Below are 23,923 nucleotides of genomic sequence, written 5' to 3'. Positions count from 1 at the left end.
GAGCACAGCAGAAGCCTGTGTTCACAACAGAGACATTCAGGAAGCACGTCTCAAAGACTGGCCCGCACAGACTCCCGGCCCTGCTATCTCACTGCCTGGAGATGCCGTGGTTTCAGGGACACACAGCTTGGCCCTTCCCACCTGGACCATATGGAGTCCTGATTTTAGAGGACTTTGTATAGTTTGAGGCAACATGCAGAACTAAGTTAGCGCCTCTAAGCCGCCGCATGGGATATCTCTTTGGAACGCTTGGGCCTGTGACACATTCCTGGAGGAGCAGCAGCACAGCTGCAGTCACAGCTGCCAGGAACAGGCTGGGGCTCCCACCCTGTGTGGGGGGAGGGCACAGGCTGGAGGGCTTCCTCTGGGGACTCTGAGTGAGCTCACCCTCACCCCCGCACTCACTGACTTCATCATCCAAGGCTGCTTGGCCAACAGCCCAGGCAGAGTGAGGGGCTTTCTCTCAGAACAGGCCCCGGGCCACCAGGCAGAGTGGGGGATGGGTGAGTTGCAGGCCTAGCCCTGCTCCCTAGAAACCAAGGTGGTGGTGGAGGGGCGGCATAGTGAGCTCTGAAATGCCAGAGGATCTTTAGAAAAAGAGGGTGGGCCAAGGGTGGTGGAAGATAGAAAAATGCAAGGAAGTCAAGCTTTTTTCTCCATTTGTTCTTTGGCAATCCCACTAGAGAATTCCAGGAGGCGTGCAGATGACATCATGTCTTACAACTGAGAAATCTCAGTAATTCCGTGAAATGGAGTCCCTGCCTACCCTGTATTTCGGATGGAAACCGCTTTGTATTTACATGTTTAAAGCTGTATTTTTGTCACATTGAAATGAGGGTTTAATATTCTTAAATATCTACCAAAAGTAGATTACAATGCATGAAGGTCCCATAAGATGAACTTCACTTTCTCAGCATCACAAACAGTTGGAATACAGAAAGTCCAGGGATTAGGGATGGATATAAGTAAGAAGGTACAAAAAAAGTTTGCTTTAAAAAATTTTTTTAAAGTTTAAAAATTGAGTTTTTCCCCTCAAAGTCCAAATAATTGCAGCCCAGGGAATCATCAAGATAAAGGCTTTGTATGCTCATTTCTTTGATGAGAATGATTTCATGCACAACTGTCTAACCAAGTGCGTGTGCAAGAGACTCAGCATCACACACACAGCACACACACCCACAGGGACAGACACACAGCTGAGTTTTGTTGTTCTAGGCACTTCATATCCAAGTTCTTAAGTCTGCCACCTTCCCATTCCACTGGACAAATTACTTCTTTGGAGGCAGGACATTTTCCTCAAAGAAGCCTTGGTTGACGACATTTCCTGCTGGGAAGTATCTGGCCACCACAAAAGAGGACCCGTCACTTGCAGACGCCTTCCCCACTCCCATCTTCTTTGTATTCTTCCATACCATGGCTGTGAAGTGTCCTGTAGGAACAGGCATCGGGAGAGGGAAACAGGCTAGTTAGCAAAGCCTGGAGAATGGTGTTCCAAGGGACTCTTGAACTCCTGTACCATTCTGCCATGCGGGGGAAGCTTGATCGTCAACTGCCAATCAGAAGAAGGAGATACAAGACACTGACTAATTTTCGAACACATTGGGTCCTCTCAATCAGCCAAATAGACCCTACTCATCTCACTATCCAATGCTCAAAAGTTTCATGGTCTCCTAGAGATTATGGCAAAGCCCAGTGACCTCAACAATTAGAAGGTCACCCTACTTGGCACCTACTTCCACCCCTCGCCCCAAACCACACTTTCAAGGTCACCAATGATCTCTGTGTTCCTTCCCAGTGGTCACTGGTTGTCCTCATCTTACTCATCTCAGGAACATTAATAGAATAGATTCCTGCCCCTTTCAAAGGACTCTCCTCTTTTGGTTTCCTCTCTTGGCATTCACCCCACATCACTCTCTTCCTCCTCCTCTTGCATCTAACTTGTGAATATTGGAGGACCTGCATTTCCCAAGGTTCAATCCTGGGCTCTCTTTTCCTGTTGCCCTCTTCACACAATTTCATCTTTCCTTGGCTCCCAAATATCTTGGTCCAGCCCAAATCTCTCCTCTGTGTTCCAAACACAACTACTTACTTGACATTTCCACTGGGATGACTCACAGGCATCTCAAATTTAACCTACCCAAACCTCACTCTTAATTTTGGTCTCTCCCATTTCCATGACCAGTACCTCTGTGCACACAATCCTCAGGGTTGCTCTGCACTCCTCCTTCACTGTCATTTCCCCAAACACTCATTCAATCCTGAAGAATCATAACTTCAAAATACATCTCTAGTCCTTTCATTCCCAAAACCATGGTCTCAAGCAGGAACTTTTCTCTCTTGGATCACTGCAATTGCCTTCGCCTGACTCTCCAGCATCCACCCTTGCTTCCTCAATTTACTTTCCACTGATGTAGCCAGAGTGATCATTTTGAAACATAGATCATATCTGTTTACTTCTCTACTTAAAAATCCTTCCATTGCTTCTAGTTGCACCTAAAATGAAAATGAATGCTTTGGTCCGGTGGCCTCCTTTCCATCCCTTGAACACATCCAGTTATTTCTTACTATGGAGCCCTTGCACGCACTGGCCACTGTATGCAATGCTCGTCTGATGACCAGTGTTTTCTTATCCCTTAGGTCTTGGCCCAGATGTCACTTGTTCAGAGAGGCCTTTCGCAATCACTCTCATTTCCTGAACACCTCCCTCTCAAGACGGCCTTACTGTACTGGTTCCCCCTCACAGCATTCTTACCATTTGCAGTGATATATTTGCTTGATTACTTGCTAAGCACTTGGCCCCTTCACTAGGCTATGAGCCCCATATGGGCAGGAACCAAACTGATTTATTTATCAAAGTATGTGCAGTACCTGGCACAGCCTGATACATGGAATGTGAAATAAAACTTTGTGGAATGAATAAATGGAATGAATGAATGAAAGGCATATGGAAGAACCAACTTGGAATAAGTTCTGCCATCCCTGGAAGTGCAGGCCTTGTCTGTTTTGAGCTCTTTGAGACCCAGACAAGTTAGAGCCTCCTTCAGTTCCCTCTGCTCTGAGCCACATAGCTAAGTTCCTTCTCAAGCTATTGCTGGCCCCTCCAGATGCTTCTGTGGCTGCTGAAGCCTCCCAACATCATTCTCCCACTGCTCAGGCTGCCTGCCCCGCACTCACTGGTCTTTTCCAGCTGCTAACATAGCTTAGCTTCTAACTCTGTTCTTGATTTGGGGGTCAAAGAACAGATGCTATAATGTACTCTTTGCTCAATGACCATAAATTCTCATCTCCTGGGAGCAGAGATCAGGAGTTCATCCTTTTCACCTTTACTGCTGAAGATTCAGAGAGATCATTTGACAGGTCTGTGGGATATTTACTTCCATGTCACAGTATGGCATTCATTTTCTAAAAACAACCCTGAAGAGATAATGTTTCCTCTTTGAGAGCAGGCACCATATTTGTCTTCTTGACCAGTGGGCTTGGTACACAGTAGATGCTTAATTAATATCTGATGAAGAAAGGAAGAGACAGAGGGAAGGAAGAAGGAGGAAAATTGTAATCAGAGTAGCTAAGCTTCCCACTGGGTGGTTAAGAAAGAGGGTAACCACTTTATACTCATTAAGATGGATATTATTTTTTAAAAAATAACAAATGTTATTTGTTGATGGGGTTGATGGGGAGAAATTGGAACCCTTTTGCTTTGCTGATGAGAATGTAAAATGGTGCAGCGACTGCAGGAGACAGTATGGCAGTTCCTAAAATATTAAATATAGAATTACCATATGATCCAGTAATTCCACTTCTAGGCATACACCCAAAAGAACAAAAAGCAGGGATTCAAATATTTGCACACCAATGTTCATATTATTCATAATCGCTAAAAGGGGAAAAGAAAACAACTGCCCATGGATAAACAAAATGTTGTTATATGAGTAGAATAGTCAGATTTGTGGAGAAAAGTAGAATAGTCGTTACCACGGCTTGGGCAGGGGGTGGTAGGAAGGGATAGGTGTTATTGTTTAATGGGTTCAGAGTTTCACTCGGAATGATGACAATGTTCAGGAGGTGCACGGTGGTGACAGCTGCACAACAATATGCGTGCACTTCATTCCAGTGAACTGTGTGCTCAAAAATGGTTACAATGGGGCTTCCCTGGTGGCTCAGTGGTAAAGAATCCTCCTGCCAACGCAGGAGACGTGGGTTTGATCCCTGGTCAGGAAAGATCCCACATGCCTTGGAGCAACTAAGCCCGTGCACCACAAGTGTTGAGCCTGTGCTTCACAACAAGAGAAGCCACTGTAATGAGAAACCTGTGTATCACAGCTGGAGCGTAGCCCCCGCTCACTGCAACTAGAGAAAGGCCCGTGCAGCAAGGAAGACACACCACAGCCAAAAACAAAATAAATAAAATTAAAAAAAATTATAAAACATGGTTAAAATGGTAAATTTATTTTAAGTGTATTTCACCACAAAATGAAATAAAGAAAGGAATGAAGAAGACAGGGCTGGTATCCACACTCTTCCAGTCAGGGAAGAGACAAAGTTTCCCATTGTGTCTTGTATTTGGTAAGGACTAAATAAACATTCATTGATTAAACTGTTTTTCTCCTATAGATGAACTCTATTTTTATAATTTAAAAAATTTTATTTATTATTTTTATTTGGCTTCACTGGGTCTTAGTTGGAACATGTGGGATCCAGTTGCCTGAACAGGGAACCTGGGCCCTTTGCATTGGGAGCTCAGAATCTTAGCCACTGGACCAGCAAGGAAGTCCCCATTTTTATAATTTTAAAATTTAGGCATTATTTCTTTGTCTACATCTCTAAAAGATTTGTGATTACTAAATTGTTTTTTTTTTTTTTTTCCAACTCCTAGCGACCCCATGGACTGCAGCCTACCAGGCTCCTCTGTCCATGGGATTTTCCAGGCAAGAGTACTGGAGTGGGTTGCCATTGCCTTCTCCAGATTTGTGATTACTAAATTGTTTATGAAAACAACCAAACATAAACACTAACCTTCAGGGCTGCTGTGATCTAATCAAAGCAAGAATTAAAAGGAAACAAACATTAACTACAGTTATGCATCCTGACCATTTACCCTTAAGCTCATGTTAACTGTTGCTCAATACACCCTGAGTCTCACCTCAGAAAAGAGGAAGCACTATTTTCCAATTCATCCTTGGTCCTTAAACTTTTAATCACATTTCTTTCATCTCCAGCTCTTCAGCAGCTTTGCCAGGTGTCACTGCTTCTATGGACTGTCTTTTCATTAAGGCCCACACCTTTTGCCCACAAGCCTTTACTCCAAGAGACCACATGCTTTGGCCACTGACCTACCCACTGTCTCCATCACCCAGACAAGGAAGAGCTGTCATTTATCCACTGGTTGCCAAGAAAATGATTACAGACGCCATATGCACACCAGCAGTATGAATGTCCGTGGAAGCCTTTTCCAAACAGATAAAACTCAGTCATCTTTCCTCTGACTTCAGAGGTTTCAGTCTGCACACGGATAATTAAGTCTGTATATTTAGAGATGAATTAGAGGACACAACTTCCTTAGCAACCATCAGATACACACTGGTTTCTAACCCTAAATTACTAACAGCTTCCTTCTTTTTCTTTTTTTTCCTAAAAGGATCACATCCTCTTTCCTGCTATGAACCCAAACTTTCCAGAATATACATCTGAAAAACACATTAAATAAGTTACAGTATATCCTTGCAAGAGAATAAAACAGAAAGCTCTTTCCTGATTGATATGATACAATCTCTGTCAATCTGCTGTGTGAAGAAAGCAAGTGTGAAAGAGATCATCTACCTGACACCAGAGAATAAAAAAAGGAAAAACCACAAATGTTGGTTTGAATGACTCTATAGGAGACACAGAATCTGGTATTACTGGTTGGGAGGCAAAGCACTGGAAGTCAGGGATGGAAGGAAGACTTTCCACCTTATACAGCTTGCAAATCTCATGTCATATATATGTATTACTTATTCAGAATAAGTCAACAAGCCTATGCATTAAAAAAAAAAAAAAAAGCCCAAAATAAAGGAACTGCAAGAAGCTATTTCTCTCAGCAGAAACAGAATTGTGTCCTTCATCACAAGACTTTGACCTGGGTAGGGGTGGGGTGGGGTCAGGGATATTTTGAAGGCTCTTTCACCTACAACATGGGCCCAGGTCAGGGACTCCCTGAGCCATGATGCAGTGAGAAGCAGCTCTAGGGGTGGCTGACGCAAGGGGGACAGGCCTGCGCATTTTTAAGAGTCTTGCAAAACCCCTGCTTCTATCACCAGCCAAAGCTGTGCTCCTGTCCAAGGGTTAGGCTCTGTGTGACCCCAGGCACTGCCCACTGGTGCCTGGGATGGAGTAGGGGCTGTTGGCTCTAGGCTTTTCCTCTTGAGGGGTGGGAGATGTAGGATAACAGACAAGACAGAGAGTCAGTGATCATGGAAAGTTGAGACCAATCCCCAGCTCTGACACTTGAGAGATTCCTACCTTGCAGCAGGGACCATGGAAAAAGCATCAGATTGAAGACAGAAGGTAAAAAGTCTTTTCCTCTTTCTGGGCCTCAGCTTCCTCCTCTGCAAAATGGGTGGAATAAAGCTCCAGCTCCAAAAGGTATTGCAGGTTACATGGCCGTGGAGGTGGAGACGCTTTTTACTATCAAGTGGTGTGTACACACGAGCAACACCAATAACTTGCTCTGACACATGTGTGACTGCTCGTGAATCTTGCTCACAGGATGAAATAAAACATCTTCTGGACATTGATCTTTATGAAAAGAAGGCCAGGTTCTGCCTACACATTGTTAATCAGTGGTAGGAGGTTGTCATTGTTCCTGCTTCACCTCTCAAAGCTAATTACCACAGAACCAGCAGTTCTCTCCCAGGGCCTGGCTGCAGCCTCCTGGTCCTGCCCCACAGGACTGATAGGAAATGCCTCGGTTCAGATGCTGCTACCTCTACCCACACGATTGCAAGAACCGCTGCCCCAAAGCGTGAGCACAAACCACAGGAAATGGTGACTGGCTCTGAGAACATGTCACTTCCTGCTTCTGAAGAGTCCTGCAGAGGGTGGGAGGCTGTAAGTGTCTCCACCCATGGGTGGGATGGGGTGGGGTAGAGGAATAGCGGGATGGACAGAGAATCCTCTGTTCAGTTCCTCTGGTGCCTTCTGGTCAGAGGAACTCCCAGCTCCTTCGAAACCATCCTGGGCCCTGGGTGGACGTGAGTCAGTTCTGAGGAAAGACGAGCCTGGTGAGGCCTGTGAGGGGTAGGGGGAACCCAGAGCGGCTAACCAGGGCTTTGGTAGGCTAACCATTCGCTGCTCACATGGGAGGTCCATGGGAAAGTCTGGATGGTCCCATGGCCGGCTCCCTGAATCTAAATCCCAGCTCTCAGAATGTCCCATAGAGGCCACCACCTTGTGTCTCTCCCTTGGGGACAGGGAAGGACGGCGCTGACCCAAGTTCATGCAACTCATAGTGCCAGAGCTGAGACTAGATCCAAAAATCTCTGCATTCCAAGCTCACCTGAATCACAAACTAGTGTGTAAAGGAGAAGGGAGAATACTTGGGAGGTTGTGAGGAGGGGGTATGGGGCGGGGGGAGGATTTGAGGGCAGGAGGGAGGAGGGTGTTAAGACCAGGGGAAAAGTCAGTGGCTCAGTTTTCCTGATGGCCCCAGGAAGCCACTGGCAGTTTAATCAGAAGAGCAGCATGGACAGAGAAGGTCTTAGAATACTCTGGCTCCTGGAGAGCAGGCCCAGAAGTGGGATGACCGATGACAAGTGCTGAGGCACCACTCCTGAAAAGACACACTCGGCAGCTTGTACAGTCCACAGCCTCTTCGTGCCACACCCCAGTCACCTGAAGAGCGCTGAGCTGCTGGCGCAGGAACCGGCAGCTTGGGTGCTCTTGGATGGAGGGGTGTGTGTGTGTACGTATGCGTGTGTGTGTGTGTGTGTGTGTGTGTGTGTGTGTGTCTGTTTTCAAAGAGGTGTGGATGGTTTTGCCCTCTGGGCAAAGTCAAACCAGAGAAATATGGAAGAAGTAAAACAGAAGGAAAGTGATTGATTTTTAGGGGGTTAGTTCCTCTGAAGTCAGACCCAGACTGCAACCCCACTCCGGGCCAGGTCACTGCTGTGTCCACATCACTCACCTGTCCCAGAGGTGAAGCCAGGCTGCTGAAAGTTGTAGTTCTTGATCTCACTGTACCATCTATCAGCCACCTCCTTTCCTGTAAGGAAAAGACACTGCTGACAACTCAGCAGCATAATTAACCGACTCCCTATTCCTTCCATCTCCCATTAGCTCCAAAGCACTAGTTAGACATTTCATGAAGCACCAACGGGCTGACATGGGGACTCTTGCCCGTGAGCACATCCAGGCTGAAGGGAGGGCCTTCTTGGGGGTTGGGAACAGCCCTGACCTGAGATCAGGGGGCCTGCATCTGTGTCCCTGTCCTGCCACTAATTCGCTGTGCAATCCTGGGCAAGGCCTGCCCAGTTCTGGGCTTCTATACAACAGGGCTGAATGCAACATACTCCAAGGGCTTCTAACAATGCTGTGAGCTTTCCGGAGACTCTGCCCTCATCCCACCGCAACTCTTGCTCCTGAAACATCCACAGGAGGAAGTGTAATTGGGCTGGTGGGTCAGGGTCTCTGCTGCAGGCAGAAGGGCCCTCTCCTGGAGCATCCACTGGTCATAGCATTCCCCTGGGAGCAGTTGAACTCAGGGCCAGAGGGCTAGGAGCCTTGGGCCTCAGGGCAGTTAAGTCTTGAACTTTAACAAGTGCATGAATCACTCTTGTTAAAATGCAGCTTCGGACTCTGGCAGATCTAGGTAGAGCCTTGAGTCTGTCTGCACTGCTAACACATTTCCAGGTGCTGTGGTTGATCCATGGACCACACCTGGAGTGGCAGGGCCTCTGAGAGCAGTGGGAAGATTTTCAAAATTACTGATGCCTGATACTGATTGTATCAGTGTCTTTGGAGGAGAGATCAGGCACTATACTTTTTAAAAGCACCACAGAAGATCCCAGGGTGCAGCCAGGATGGGGAACTGCTGCCCTAGAGACCACCCACCACCATCCCCTCTCTGTAGGGATAGGGACACTGGGGCCAGGGAGGGTAGCAGACTTGCTCAAGGCTCCACGGGGAGCCATCGTGAGGCTGGGAGGGAGTCTCATCTCCTGCTGGCTCTTTCCCGCCCCCCTCCCTTCTTCCCATCCAGGCCCACAGCCTGAGCCTGGGGAGGGTCTGTGGGCCTTGGGCTCCACCCTCCTCAGGGGCAGGCCCACGCTTCGCTTCTCTGCTTCTTGCTTCTCATGGAGAGCTCCGCCTGGAAACATAGAGGCTGTCCAGGGCCTCCCTGGGGAACCCCCAGGAATGTGAGGCCAGGGAGGGAACAGTCATTCTCCTGCAGGGGAGGGAGCCGGTCAGAGCGCGAGGTGGCTCTCTCCAGCATTTTTCCTAAAAAGCCACGCCAGCCCTATCAGAGCCAGGAAGCTCCACAATGTTTGGTCAGTGTGGTGGGATCACCATCCAGGCTGTGACCTTGGGTGAGGAATTGCCTTTCCCATTATTATTACTCTGTCCAACATGGAAAAAAGCTCTATTGCACTTTTCTCATGAAAACAGTTAATACACAAGCACTGAAAAGACTTTTAGAAGAACATGAGGAAAGTAAAATTCTTCCGTAACTGGGGATGCTGCAGTGCCCACAGGGTCAGGCTGAGGCACAGCACACAAACGGTCCTTCCCCCGCCCCCACTCTCAGCAGGGAGTTCTTCTGAAGAAGGTGCGGGGGCAGGCAGTCTGACTCATCTCTGTGTCCCTGGCACTCCGCACAGGCCTGGCCCTGAGCTGGCCACTGGAGCCCTTGTGGTGAACTGCAGTCAGCCCCTGGGGGCAGACAGAGAGCTCTGGGGTTCTCTTCCCTTTCTGGGCAGGTAGTGGCATCATGGTGGCACTGTGAGGGCACTGGGGACAGGAGGAGCCTGAACACTGGATGTCCCAGGCCCAGCTCAGGCAGTGGGTGGGGGGCTGAGGAATGACCCACCTGTCTGATCGTAGGATGCCCATGCCAAGTTCTCTCCACACTGGCCACGACTGGACTCTGGGCTGTGCTTGAGGATCCTCGTGCTGGCCAGGGCCTCTGAATACCTGCAGGAGTCCACGGTGCTTCCTTAGAGTGCGTACAGCCTGGGGAAGCCTCAAAAGTAGGAGCCCTAACCTAGTGTGGCTGAGCTTCCGTCCCTGCCCTGGGCTCGTGGAGGCAATCAGGAACATCACACCTGCATCGCTTCTAAGCCCCTGCTCCAGTTCCACTCTACAGAGGAGCAAACTAAGGCTCAGAGGAACAATGGGACCCACCTAGGTAAATGGCAGAGGGGCTAGTCAAGCATGGCTGTGTTTGCCCCCCAAGCCCACATCTCTCCTGCATCCTAGCGCCCATCCATGACTGCAGCAGCGGCAGCACCATGAAGGGCCTTGGGCACTGGGGGGCACTCACTGCTGAGCCTCCCGGTTGAGCTTCTTGCAGAGCTTCAGTGGGGGGACACCATGCTGCTTCCGGTACTCATTGTGGGCCTTCAGGACCTCGTCGTTAAACTGCTTGGAGGCTGCAATGAGTTCAAGATGGAGACCATCTCAGTGAGGAGAAAAGAGCCACGGGAAGTAGGAAAGTACCCTGCAGGCTTCAGAGCACGGCCCAGCTCAGACCTGAGGCCACAGGGCCAGGCTTGCTGCCCCAATCTCTGCACACCAACACCCCCAGGACTATGTAGGGCCCCATGGGGCATGTAAGGAATCTGGGTCTTTATTCATGGCAATGGGAAGTGACTGACTGGGGGAAAGGGGGTGAGCTAAGGAGACCTCTGTTTCTGGAAGACCCTGCTGGCTGCTGAGTGGAGGATAGGCTGGAGGCACAGAGCAGATGGAGAGAGGGGTACTGGACAGGGAAGAGCAGGATATCTGAAAGAAAATGTGTGAAGGAGACTGGATATCTCAGATGGGACCTATGGTGCATGCTACGGGAGGACTGGGAGGGCTGGAGATGGGAGCTCAGAGAGAACAGGCCTAGGCCTGGCTGGAGTGCAGGGGTACCTGCACTGCCCCAAGACAGAGGGACAGATGGAGAGAGGCAGACTGACCAGGGCAGGACAGCATCAGGAAGTGGAGAGAGGGGGGAGTGTGGGGAAAGAATGCTGTGGTGTGATCAGCTGGCCTCAGCAGGTGAAGGAAGGTGTGCCCAACTGGGTCACAACCTCAGAAGGGGCAAAGCCAAGGGGGCTGGAACTGGGAGAAGAGAAGTGGTGAAGTCAAAGGTAGGCCAGGTCAGTAGTGGACAGAGGTCATATCAATTCGAATCTCAAATGGAACATCCTCCATCCATCACTCATCCATCCACCTATGGATTCATGATGTAAGCAGCAGCATCCAATCACCCATCTATCATCCATCCAACCCCAACTCATCTATCTGTTCATCTGCTCTCTGAGTATGTCCTCTGTGCCAAGTCCCATACCATATGCCAGAGGTTTGGACAAGTTAGCTATGTCCTTCCCTCAAAAAGCTCATACCCAGAAGGGAGAGAGTCTTGAAAACAACAGCTAACAGTGTGGCAGGGTCAAGGTGCAGGTGAGCACAGTTCAAGAGGAACTAGGAGAAAAGCAGCCTAACATGGTTAGGCCTGATTTGAGGCCCCACAGATGTCTGAACAGGAGCTGGCCAGGCTAAGACTCTGACCTCAGCCTTAGGAATCTGGGAGGACCCCCTGCCATCACCATAGAAATGGTTGAGTTATGTGTGAGGGCCACGGGGGCGTCCACAGAACTGAGCTAGTCCCCTCTGGTAGAAGCCTGTCCCTGAAGCCTGCTGTGGGCAGAGGGTGTAAACCAGAGGATGAGAGAAGCACCCCTCCATCCACTGGCCCGAGTCACCATCACCAGCCACCTTTCTCCTCTGCGGTCTTGTCCCCCACAGGCCGTGGAGATGAACCAGCAGGGGTCCTCTTCCCCTCCCTCAGGTCTCCTGGGCCTTCAGATTGAATCCCATTGGGTCGCTAGGGGACTTGAGGGAAGAAGACCCAGGGCTTGCCCTCCAGAGCTTTGGGCTAGACACTGACCAGGAGAGGGAAGGAAACTGCAGGCCATGCCAGTGGTGGGCAAGTGGTCACAACCTCCACACTCTGGGGACTGGTGGGGCAGTCTGGTGGGGTCCAGTCATAGTAATGGGGAGTGGGACAGGGCGGGAAGAGGGTGCCAAACACCAGGATCTGGGCGGTCTGGATTGACAGGCAGAGATGGGGAGATGCTGTGACAAAGGCATGGAGGGGAAAACCATGGCCATGGTAACGGGTCATAAGGCACAGGGTGGAGCTACCACCTGAAGTCCTCAGGCCTCTGTGGCTAAGAGACCCGCCGAGAGGGAAGGTGCTGTTGAATGAGTACAGGGTTTCAGATCTGCAAGATGAAAAAGTCCTGGAGATCTGCTTTACAACACTGTGAACACACTTTACTAAAAAGTGGTTAAGACAGTGAATTCTGTGTCATGTGATTTTTACCAGAATTAAAAAAAAAGATTTTGGGGGACTTCCCTAGTGGCTAAGACTCGGCACTCCCAATGTGCAGTGGTCAGGGAACTAGAACCCACATGTCACAACTAAAGATCTCATGTGTCACAACTACGACTCAGCACAGCCAAATAAATAAATATTTAAAAAAAATTGGGGTTTCACATGTTACTCTGGATAATGGAGTCACAGAGGCTTTTAAAGAATATCTCAGGTGGAAGTGGCAAGAATCACAGCAACTCATGGGGACTACACTGGAGCCTCACTAACAGGACGCTAAGGAGTCAGCAGGGTGGCATGGTGGCCAGAAACCCATGGGCTCCTGGGCGATGTGCTGCTTGCCCTGCACAAGCCAGCGTCCAGCTGCAATTCTTCACCCAGCCCAGCCCCCACCTTCCATTAGAGTCAATGACAGTCTGAAGTGTGTACAGAGGTGGTGATGAGGTGAAGAAGGGGTGGATATGTGGTCTCATAAGGGATGGTAGCAAGAACTGGAGAAGATCAGACTTTGGAAGATGTAGGACAGGACCCTGCTGAATTCTGGGGCCCCACAGGGCAAAGTTGGGAACAGTGGGTGGAAAGTCAGGATGACAGATTTCAGCTCAGCCTAAGAAAGATCTCTGTCTCCAGCAAAGCTTTCTGAAGACTGAAAGTGCTACCTCACATGGTAGTGAGCTCTTCAGCACTGGGGGCATACAATTCCTCTCAGAGGAATTCAGGCAATGGAGGCCCGGTCAGATGATTTTTAAGTCACTTCCAATCCTGAGGGTGAGGGTGAGGAGGCAAGATGACCGACTGACCCCAGACTTGCAGGAGTTCAGTGTGTGTGTGCATGCAAGGGCGAGTGTGGGTACACACAGAGTGGCAGAGGGGCTCTGAGTGACAGGCCTGGCTAGGCCCATCCTGAAGTCCCTTCCAGCTCCTGTGTACCAGGCAGGCCATGGTGACCACAGATGTATCAGGGAAGGCTCCCTGGAAGAGGTGAGGAGGAGGCAAAGGTGCAGAAAGAACCAGGATTGCAGGGGTCTGGTATAAATTGTGCTGTGAGAAAGAAGTGGAGTTAAGGGGAATGGGTGGGTCACTAAGGCAAAGCCAGTTTAAAGATAGCCCTGTGTGATACAATGGACCCTGGACTGCTCAGGCCCTGAAGTCTCCTTGGCAGAGAGGGACATATAAGGCTGCTAAAAACTAGGTCACAGCATTCCCAGAATGTGGGAAGTACTGAAACAAAAAGTGAAAGTTCCAGCACCAGGGTTTCTAGGAAGGGGTCAGCAGGCTCGCCCTCTCTCCCTGTCACTGACTGGAAAGCCTTGGGGCCCTATAACCATACCCCTGGCTGACACAGGGGTTCCCTTCCACCACAGCAGCCAGTCCCAGCTCAGGTGGCTCCTCTGAGCAGAACCCAGCCCCAGGGAGGCAAGATACCTCCCAATGACCACACCCAGCAAGAGACTCACCCCCTTCTGTAGAAAGACCTGAGGACAGATAAACACCAGAAAAAAGAGGCGTCAAAGAAAACCCACCCAGCCCCGCATCAGGCAAGGAGAGACCTCAGAGTCACCCCACGATGGGGGAGGGAGGGTTATGGCTTCATTTTGTAGGAGGGCAAAAGAGCATTCTCAGGTGGCTTAGCAGTAAAAAAAAAAAAAAGCCCATGCGCCAATGCAGGAACCTCAGGAGACGTGGGTTCAATCCCTGGGTTGGGAAGATCCCCTGGAGGAGGGCATGGCAACCCACTCCAGTATTCCTGCCTGGAGAATCCCATGGACAGAGGAGCCTGGTGGGCTACAGTCCAGGGAGTCACCAAGAGTCAGATGTGCCTGAGCACACACGCTCGCAAACTGAGGCTCAGAGAGGTCATGCAGCCTCAGGGTACCGGCCTGGAATGAGGGAAGGCCTTCCTTTTGCTTGTTGGCCAACCATTTCTGGGTGCCAGGCCTGGGCAACATCTGATTTACTTTTCACCACCTTTGCTGGAGCTTTCACCATTGAACCCATTTTTTGGATGAGGAAACAGGCTCAAGAACATACTCTGTCCATGTTCCCACAGATGGTCTAGGGGTAGGCCCAAGAGGAGGGGAACCCTGCCCTGAACCCCAGTCCACTTCAAGGGTCACCAGACAGAGGAAATCACTGAGAAAAGGGGGCCACCAGACCCAGTGAGGTTGACAGCTGCCTTCAAATCTGCCTTCCTCAAAGAGGAGGAAGAGAGAAGAGAAGAAAAGAACTAAGATTTCTCAAGAACCTCCTCTGTGCTAAGCCCTTGGTAGACAGACCTGCCCGAGTCGTCCCAGAGGGAAGCCAAGGGCTCTGGAGAAGAAGCTCCAGGGGGCACAACTGGGGCTTGAGGTCAGCGCTGCTGGAAGGGGCTGCCTGGGCCTGGCTCCTGCGGCCGAGGGGAGGGGGCAGGCCAGGGCGTCTCTGCTAGGTGGAAGACAAAGGCGTCTTGGGTAGGGCTGGACTAGGGGCTGTCAAAGGTCCTTAGGGCAGAGCTTCTAACTATGGAATAGACTCTGAGGAGGTCCGTGCCCCTCCTCCCTCACAACTGTTGGCTGAAACAGGCCCCTCCCTCAGCATTCGTCCTCTTCTGGCCTCCCAGAGCCCAGCTGACTCATTTCTCAGCCCTCTCCCAACTCCCCATCAAAGAGGCCCAGGACCGGCAGGGGCCTGAGCAGGAATTATGAACAGGCCCCTTCTGTCCCCTGGCAAGAGGCTAGAAAGCTTTTGGGGCAAAGCTGGTTTTGCTAGTTTATCAGGAAGGAAAGAATAAAAAGCTGATTAAAAAAAAAATAAAAAGAATGAGTTCCAGATGGGTAGCTTTTTCAGCCTGGGTTCCAGGACATTCAAGAGGCAAATCCCAGCCCTGCCTTTTATTAGCTGTGTGATCTTGGTAAAGTTGCTAAATCACTCTGTACCTCATTTCTTCCATACACAAAATGGGGATAACAGTATCTACCTCACAGGGTTGTGAGAATTAAATAAATCAATCTTTGTAAATGCTTTAGATCAGATCTGGAACAAAGTGAACAAACTATAATTCAACTAAATGTCACCTATAAATCATTACTGTTGGGCAGAGATCCATTAGCCTCCTGGCTTTGGGGGAAACTCCCCTCCCTGATTTTAATGGGAGCAGGGCTGCTGGTATTTAACTTGGTCTTTGATGACCTTTTTCAGTACCTCTGAGCTCAGGTACTTACTGAGTAAAAAAGTGAGTACAAGAACAGATGAAAAAAAAAGAAAAAAAAAAGAACAGATGAATGAGATTCTCATACCAGCACTGAGGAAGCCTGAGGACAGATTTCTTCTCATTAAAACAAGGAAATTTTGGTCTTTGGGAGGACATGTGACTTGCCCGAGGTCCCACAGTGAGTCCACACTGGAGTCAGATCCAAGAATGTCCCTCCCTTGCCCTGGCTCTCACACACTTTCCACCTTACATACTTCTTTCTATCCCTAAGCAAGAATGACAGGGTATGCCTTAGGCTGCCCCTGTGTGGGCGGATGATGGTCACGGAAGAACTGAAGGAGGCAGGGCAGGGACAGTGCTTGTTTTGCCAGCAGAGAAGCGGTCTCTCTCCAGTCCTGCCCGCCGTCACCAGGCCTGCCTGCCAGCATGCTGCCCTGTTTCCTCATCTGTGTGAGAAGGAAGCCTGACATCTGTGGTTTTCAAAATAGCTTCAAAGCAGGGAAACCCTTTTTTGAACCTTTCTTTAGAATCAACAGATGAAAACAGAACTGTGGGGACTAACCTGCCCATGCAGCCTTCCCCTGGAGAGGTGTGAAAGCCCTGCTCTGTAGAAAATTCCTGGATAATTTGGTCCCTGGAGGTCTTTCTGCTCTGATGACCTTGGGCTGGGAGATGTGGATCGAGGGACAGTAAGATTCTTAGCGATAGAGAGTGTGTGGCTGTCCTTCAGGGCTGGAGTCCAGGCTGAGGGGCAGGGTGACAAATGATCAGTGTGGCAGACAGGTCAGCACCCAGCTGGGAAGTCAGAGAACCTGGTGCAAATCTGTTTGTTCAGGGTGTGAGCTTGGGCAAAGTACTCAACCTCTGTAAATCCATTCAGCTGATAATAAGGGCCTCACAGGCTGTTACAAAAGTTGATAACACATATGAAACACCCAGCTTCAAGCCTGGCACACAGTAGGAGCTGAATAATTGGCAATCACTGTTATTAGGGACCGTATTAGAGGCTTCCACTGAGCCCCAGGCTGTTGCCTTTCTCTGCTCAGCTGCAAACTGAAGCCCAGCAGGAAGATGTGGGCCAGGGTCTGGACCTAGGAGTCTCTGAACACTGGACTTCCAGAATTTAAGCTGTGTTGGTTATGAGACACTTTTCCAGCAATGCCTACTACCCCAGTAGTTCTGCTGTATATCTGAGGTTAAAGATTAAAAAGAGATGGGCTCCTGTGCAGTGATGAGGAAACTGAGGCCCAGAAGAGGCAAGCTCCTTACAAAGGTCTTTATGGAACCACAAAGAGCCCCTCTGTGGATGCACGTCTGTGATGCTTCCTGTACTTTGGGCACAGACAGTCTCAGGCTGGTGGCCTGGAATGACAAGTTTGGGCCCGTGTAACCCAGAAAAGCAATTTTCTCTTGGGGATCCTTAGGGAAGCAGGATACTATCCAGGGGGCTCAGAGTCTTTGGAAGGAGATGAGTAGAATGCATGTGGCTAAGGGCCAGTATTCTGGAAGTTCCCCAGGTCTGTGGAGGTTAACGACGGGGAGGAGGCGGAAACTGCCTGAACCGGCTCTAACTTGCTTTCTGCCACCATCCTGGAGACTCTGCATCTCCAGTCCTAGAAGGTGTCATCACCTTCCTGCACCCAGACTCACACCACTGACCTTTCCTTCTTATTCACAAGTTAGTCACCAAGTCTGCTTGAGGCTACCATCTTGAAAATCCATCCCCTGGAGAAGGAAATGGCAACCCACTCCAGTATTCCTGCCTGGAGAATCCCATGGATGGAGGAGCCTGATAGGCTACAGTCCATGGGGTCGCAAAGAGTCAGACACGACTGAGTGACTTCACTTTCACTTTCACCAAAAAGAAATATAGTCTCCTATTCACTTCCAGCAGGTCCTTCTTTAGGACATCTGCATGTCTAGTCACTTTTTATGTAGTCATGTAGGACCTATAGCCTCATTTCCCAATTTTAGAAATAGAATTTTTTTATATGTAGGTTTCCTGTCTAAAATTTTAACATTCTATTCATTTTGTTTTTGCTAATTTGATACCACTACTGCTTCTAGAAATTTCATTTCTTTGTTGCTTATTTGTATAACTTTGAAATAAATCTCTCACTCCTTAGACTAAAAGAGTAGACCTCCGTGAATGTCATCTCCCCTTTCATAAGTGAATTCTAACTTGTCAGTAAAATATTTTATGTTCATTTAATGCTTAAGTGAAGCTGTTGAGTTGATAAAATCTTTACTACATTTGGAAAAACAAAAAAAATCCATCCCCGCTTCTTCTCCAGTCCCTTAGATGTTTCTGTTATCTCTTGCTTGAGTAACTGCAATAGTTTCTCCCTGACCCCTACCTCCACTCTCTCTCCATCTGATCCACCCTCCACCCTGGAACAATTCTGGTCCCGCAGCTTTTAGATCAACGCCTTTCAGTGGCCCCCCAGGTCTCATGGAGAAAGTCCAAAGTTCCAAGACACTCGAGAGTCTGACCACCTCTTCCAAGAATCTTCGCTGGATGCTTGGGAAAGAGATCCACTCCCCACCCCCACCCCACCACAAGCTCCCACTGCTCTTCACCTGCACCTGTCTTGTGGCGTGGATCACTTTCCACCTCTTGCTAGAGTGTAGTGCCTGTCTGTCCCCCAACTAGCTTTCTGATGCATTTCATAATCCACCCAAACACTCCTAAAGGCAGGGGCCATGCCCTCTGCAGCACTAGGTCCACAGGTTGATACAGAGGTGACAAATGATGGAAGGGAAGAACAAGGGAGGGAAGGAAAGATGGAGGGAGGGAGAGACAGATGGATGAACAGAGAAAAATGGGCATTCAGCAGTTCTGGAAAACTGTTTCTTAGGAAAGAAGCCAGAAACAACTGATTAGAATGTAGCTTTAGATAATTTGTGGACTTTCTCCTAATCTGTAGAGAAAGGGACTAATTTCCCAAATAGGGATTTCAAAGGGCCCTCTCACATCTGCCATGCTTTCCCCCACACCCCACTAGCCTGTCCTTTAACTGCATAATAACTATGCTACCTTTCCAGTCTGCAAAAGACCCTGGGTATGATACTGGCCATTTTCTTTGTATAAATGAGGAAACAGGCACAGAGAAGGAAAGGGCTTTGCTCAAGATCACACAGCAAGTGGTTAGCAGGGCCGGGGCTGAAAGCCAGAGCTGCCACTACAGATAAGGCAGGCTAGGCCCAATGCCAGAGAAAGTCACTTACTCCAACATTGGTACCTCAGAAGTAGAGGACAGATTCAGGAAGAGATCCACCATCTGAGGCTGACAACCTCAACTTTCCATGAAGTGGGGCTTTTGAACTCTGTTCAAAATCTGTTCATTCAAAAGCCTCCTGTGAGGCACGAACTATACTGAGATAGACATGGCTCCTGGCTGTCAGAAGTGAGGAGCTGGTGGGAAGCAGGTCTTTGGCTGGGTAAAGTCCCAACCTGATATCTGGGATGGCTGCAAGGAAGAAGACACCAGGTCAGGAATTGGGGTGCGGTACTAGTCTAGGTGTTGAGCATGGAAGGATGGGGAGGATTTTCAATTTCACCGAAGTGGAAGAGCCGAAGTGGTGGTGGTGGTGAACGCTGGGAAGGGGAACTCAGGGGAAGGATCCAGTGCCAAAGCTGAGTGCAGAGGCAAGAAAGGGGGTGATGGCAGCTCCCTGAGAGCCCCACAGCGGAGCTGAAGAGTGTGTACTCTTTCACCTGCACACTATGGGATGGAAGTTGCTCGGGAATAACAAGAGGAGATCTGGGTTTTAGAAAGTTCACCGTGGCAGCCACCGTGGTGAGGATGGGCAGCTGACAGGTCAGAGAAGGGGGAAGCCGTTGTATGTACTCCTGTGTAGCCTGAGTCTGGCACGGGGTGGGAGGGGGTGCTTAGAGGAGAAGGCACAATGTCAGAAGAAAAGGATGCTCAGAGCTGTCTTTCGCAGGGTTGGTCCGGGCAAGCTGCTTTGCATCAAGAGATGCTGTCACAGTTCTGTGGCTTTTTCCAACTCTAACCCTGTCCTGAAACAAAGCAAAAGCCACGCCTTGGCCGGACTCAGCGCTAATCCCATCAGCGCCTGGAAGCCCTCCCTGACGCAATCTCTGGCTCGCAGACAGGAGGACCCTCCCTCTGTCTCGCCTTCGCTCCCTCTCTCCCGGTGGCCCGACGGCCACCTCGGCTTCCTGGCTGCCCCGGAAACTGCCAGCTCTGTGAGCCCCTCCATCCCGCACCCTGCGGTCCCACAGCGCGGCAGGAGCCGCGTCGCCCCGGCGGAGGTGGTCGACCCACTCCCCCTGGGGATCCAGCCAGCTTCGGGAAGAGTGACAGCGAGGACCTCGGAGCCCCAAACCATCACCGCACCCCAGTTCTACTGGCCCTGGCTCACCTGATTTGCCCATGGCAGGCTCGGCGCGCTGCTCCGCTCCCGCTGCGCTGCGCTGCGCTCCCTCCCGGCCCGGCGCCGTTCAGAGCTGAGGAGGAGGAGGCCCGGCGGCTACAGCCCCTCCCCCGGCGCCGCCCGGCCCCCGCCTTATAAGGCAGCGGCAGCTGCAGGAGGAGTTGCCAGGGGCCATCCCGCCGGCTGCCTGGAGGAGGCACCGCGCCCCGGCACCGCGCGGGCCTCTCTCCGACTCCAGAGAAACTTGCCCGCCTGGGGCCGCTCAAAGCTCTCCAAGTGCGGACGGGAGCCCAGGCTACTGGCCCCGAGCTGCCCCTCTCCGGAAACCGAATGGGGGTGAGGAGGGAAGCCAGCGCCTTCTACACAGTTGGTAGATGCTCAGAGGCAGATACGCTAAGGGTTCCGCAGGGCTATTGTCGGGGAGTGAGGGACGGTTCCGACCCGCATCACCAGGGGCTTGGTGCTCTCCCTGTAGCGGCCTGACCCCCACAAACCCCTAAGGCCCCGGGCTCCGGTGTACGTCTTGTCCTCTCCGCAGCACACACCCTCTGGTGCGGGTCTGGGTTGGAGCTCCAACACTCCCCTTCCCCGCGTGGCAGTCCCAGGGAGGCTTCTGCAGTCTCGCTCTGTCCCCTGTCCTCTTGTCCCTCGTTGCCCGTCAGACCAAGTCAAATCCCCCACTCCTGAAGTCTGGCGGCAGACCTGTCTCCTCAGCTTCCTAACTTCATCCCATGCTCCAGTCAAATTAGACTTATGAGGTCGGGGGTTGGGGGCCCTCACCGAGTGGCTTGCAGATTCTTAGTTCCCAGACCAGGGATCAAACCCAGCCCATGGCAGGGTCCAAACCGCAGATTCCTAACTACTGGACTGCGAGGGAATTATTCAAACTAAAAAAAATTAAGATCATGGCATCCGGTCCTATTACTTCATGGCAAATAGATAGGGGAAAAGTGGAAATATTGGCAGATTTTATTTTCTTGGGCTCCAAAATCACTGCGGATGGTGACTGCAGCCATGAAATTAAAAGACGCTTGCTCCTTGGAGGAAAAGCTATGACAAACCTGCTGCTGCTGCTGCTGCTAAGTCGCTTCAGTCGTGTCCGACTCTGCGGGACCCCAGAGACGGCAGCCCACCAGACTCCCCCGTCCCTGGGATTCTCCAGGCAAGAACACTGGAGTGGGGTGCCATTTCCTTCTCCGATGCATGAAAGTGAAAGTGAAGTTGCTCAGTTGTGTCCGACTCTTAGTGACCCCATGGACTGCAGCCCACCAGGCTCCTCTGTCCATGGGATTTTCGAGGCAAGAGTAATGGAGTGGGGTGCCATTGCCTTCTCCATGACAAACCTAGACAGCATATTAAAAAGAAGAGACATTATCTTACTGACAAAGGTCCGAGTAGCCAAAGCTATGGTTTTTCCAGTAGTCATGTATGGATGTGAGAGTTGGACTGTAAAGAAAGCCGAGCACCCAAGAATTGATGCTTTTGAACTGTGGTGTTGGAGGAGACTCTTGAGAGTCCCTTGGACTACAAGGAGATCCAACCAGTCCATCCTAAAGGTGATCAGTCCTGAGTGTTCATTGGAAGGACTGATGTTGAAGCTGAAACTCCAATACTTTGGCCACCTGATTCGAAAAGCTGACTCATTTGAAAAGACCCTGATGCTGGGAAAGATTGAAGGCAGGAGAAGAAGGGAATGACAGGATGAGATTGTTGGATGGCATCACAACTCAATGGACATGAGTTTGGGTAAACTCCGGGAGTTGGTGATGAATAGGGAGGCCTGGCATGCTGCAGTCCATAGGGTCACAAAGAGATGGACACCATTGAGCGACTGAACTGAGCTGAATTGGACAGCAAGGAGATCCAACCAGCCAATCCTAAAGGAAATTAACCCTGAATTTTCATTGGAAGGACTGATGCTGAAGCTGATATTCTAATACTTTGGCCACCTGATGCAAAGAGCTGACTCATTTGAAAAGACCCTGATGCTGGGAAAGATTGAGGGCAAGAGGATAAGAGGGGACAGAAGATGAGATGGTTGAATGCCATCACCAACTCAACGGATGTGAGTTTGCACAAACTCCAGGAGATGGTGAAGGACAGGAGAGCCTGGTGTGTTGCAGTCCATGGGGTGGCAAAGAATCGGACATAACTTAGTGGCTGAACAACAGACTTTCTGATATTCCCCAAACATGTTCAGAGATTCCTCACCTTCTTGCCTTCCTTGGGCTATTTGTTCAGTCTGGTCTGCTGGCCCATCTCTGCCCATTCAAATCCTATTCTTCCCTTAGGGTGTATGGGTCCCTTCAACTTCACAGGTCCTGACCTCTTCTGGCCTTGGGGCAGTGGTCAGTATACACCTCGCACTAAAGAGACTTGGTTTCACTCATGGCCCCACCCCTGTGTGAGACAAGCAGGGAAATAAAGATGCAGCCTGGGTGAGATTCCCCAGAGTAACTCCTTACGGGGGAAGGGATTCAGTAAACCCTAACTGAAAGAAGCTAATTTTAAGATCTTATAACTGGGCACTGAAGCAGACTGACTTGTTAATAAGGGTTGATTTTTTTTTTTTTTTGGTGTCTGGTCTGCTTTATTTGTCACTCTCAGAACACCTCATTTTTGACTGGACTCAGACTTGGAAGTAGAAGCTCTCAGGGAGGACAGCCTCCGTCTCTTGGCGATCTGCTCCTGCCTTTTTTCTTTGGCCTCCTTCATTCTCTTGGCCAAAAGTTTAGCATATTCTGCAGCCTCTTCTTTATTTTTCTTAGTACACTGTTTCTTCAGAGCAATACGCCGGCGTTTGTGTTGCAGAACTCGGGGAGTCACGAGACGCTGAATCTTGGGTGCTTTAGTCCTAGGTTTCTTGTTTAGGGGCTTTCGCACAACATATTGGCGGACATCATCTTCTTTAGAGAGATTGAAAAGTTTGTGGATTCTGCTAGCTCTTTTGGGACCCAGGCAATGAGGCACTATAATATCAGTGAGTCCAGGAATATCCTTCTCCCTTTTTTTCACGATGACCAAATTGAGAACACTCAGATTGGCATCCACAATGCAACCCCGCACAGATTTGCGCTTTCTCTCTCCAGTCCTCCTTGGTCTGTAACAGGAATGCCCCTTACTCAGAAGCAGGCGAACTCAGCCATGGGTCAAGACACCCTGCTTCATGGGGAAACCCTGCTTGTCGTTCCCGCCACTGATTCGGACCACATAACCCTTCCATTCTTCACCCAGAGCGTCAGCAGCAACTTCTGTGGCCATACGCTTCTTGTAGAAGGTACAAAGTTTTCGTTCATCATCCACTTCAATGAGCTTCTGGCAGCCAGTGGCCGGGAAAGAGATGTTCAGCTTCATTCTGAAGCGGCCGACAGCCTCTGAGGCGCCACGAAAAAGAGACCCCAAGGGTTGATTTTTAAGGAAGACTGGGCACTGTCCTCTTTACTTCCTCCCCTGTGCCAGGCAAATAAGACCATTTATATTTGATAACATTATTTTCAAATTTCTATGGAACAAATACAAAGGTTGACCAAATATTAGGCCCTAAAGTAAACCACAAGACATTCCCCAAAGTAGAAACTATCCAGTTAAAATTTCTGAACACAATGTAATAAAACTAAAATTTAGCTAAAGATTAACTGATAATTTTTGAAATGAAAAAAGTCCCTCCCAGAGGACTGAAAGGCAAAGTCAAAGGAAGTGTTAAGAGATGAATGGCAATTAAGAATACTGGGGCATGGCCTTGAAGTCACGTGGCC

General features: G+C 49.9%; 1 protein-coding gene and 1 pseudogene across 1 annotated transcript; both read right to left on the bottom strand.

Moving 5' to 3' along the window:
• Position 1: 1 nt before the first annotated feature.
• GLIPR2 (GLI pathogenesis related 2) lies at positions 2-20,226 on the bottom strand. The gene is made up of 5 exons (XM_052645000.1): positions 20,157-20,226; positions 10,517-10,625; positions 10,064-10,167; positions 8,162-8,239; positions 2-1,429 (listed from the first exon to the last, which is right to left on the bottom strand). Exons 1-5 carry the CDS (start codon positions 20,167-20,169, stop codon positions 1,269-1,271), a joined length of 465 nt encoding a protein of 154 aa, XP_052500960.1. The 5' UTR covers positions 20,170-20,226; the 3' UTR covers positions 2-1,268.
• A 2,555-nt stretch (positions 20,227-22,781) lies between these two features.
• LOC128052550 (40S ribosomal protein S6-like) lies at positions 22,782-23,558 on the bottom strand (annotated as a pseudogene).
• Between the last annotated feature and the right edge of the window lie 365 nt (positions 23,559-23,923).

This window comes from Budorcas taxicolor, chromosome 8, assembly GCF_023091745.1.
Source record: "Budorcas taxicolor isolate Tak-1 chromosome 8, Takin1.1, whole genome shotgun sequence".
Lineage (NCBI taxonomy): Eukaryota > Metazoa > Chordata > Mammalia > Artiodactyla > Bovidae > Budorcas > Budorcas taxicolor.
Note: the sequence above shows the minus strand (reverse complement) of the source record. Positions and strands in the feature narration are given on the sequence as shown.

Excerpts from the sequence above, each read along its gene's own strand:
- GLIPR2 (XM_052645000.1), bottom strand. Across the intron at positions 8,240-10,063 it reads GGCATCCTACGATCAGACAG|GAAAGGAGGTGGCTGATAGA; the intron begins GTGGGTCATTCC and ends TTTTCCTTACAG. Across the intron at positions 1,430-8,161 it reads TGGCTTCACCTCTGGGACAG|GACACTTCACAGCCATGGTA; the intron begins GTGAGTGATGTG and ends CTGTTCCTACAG.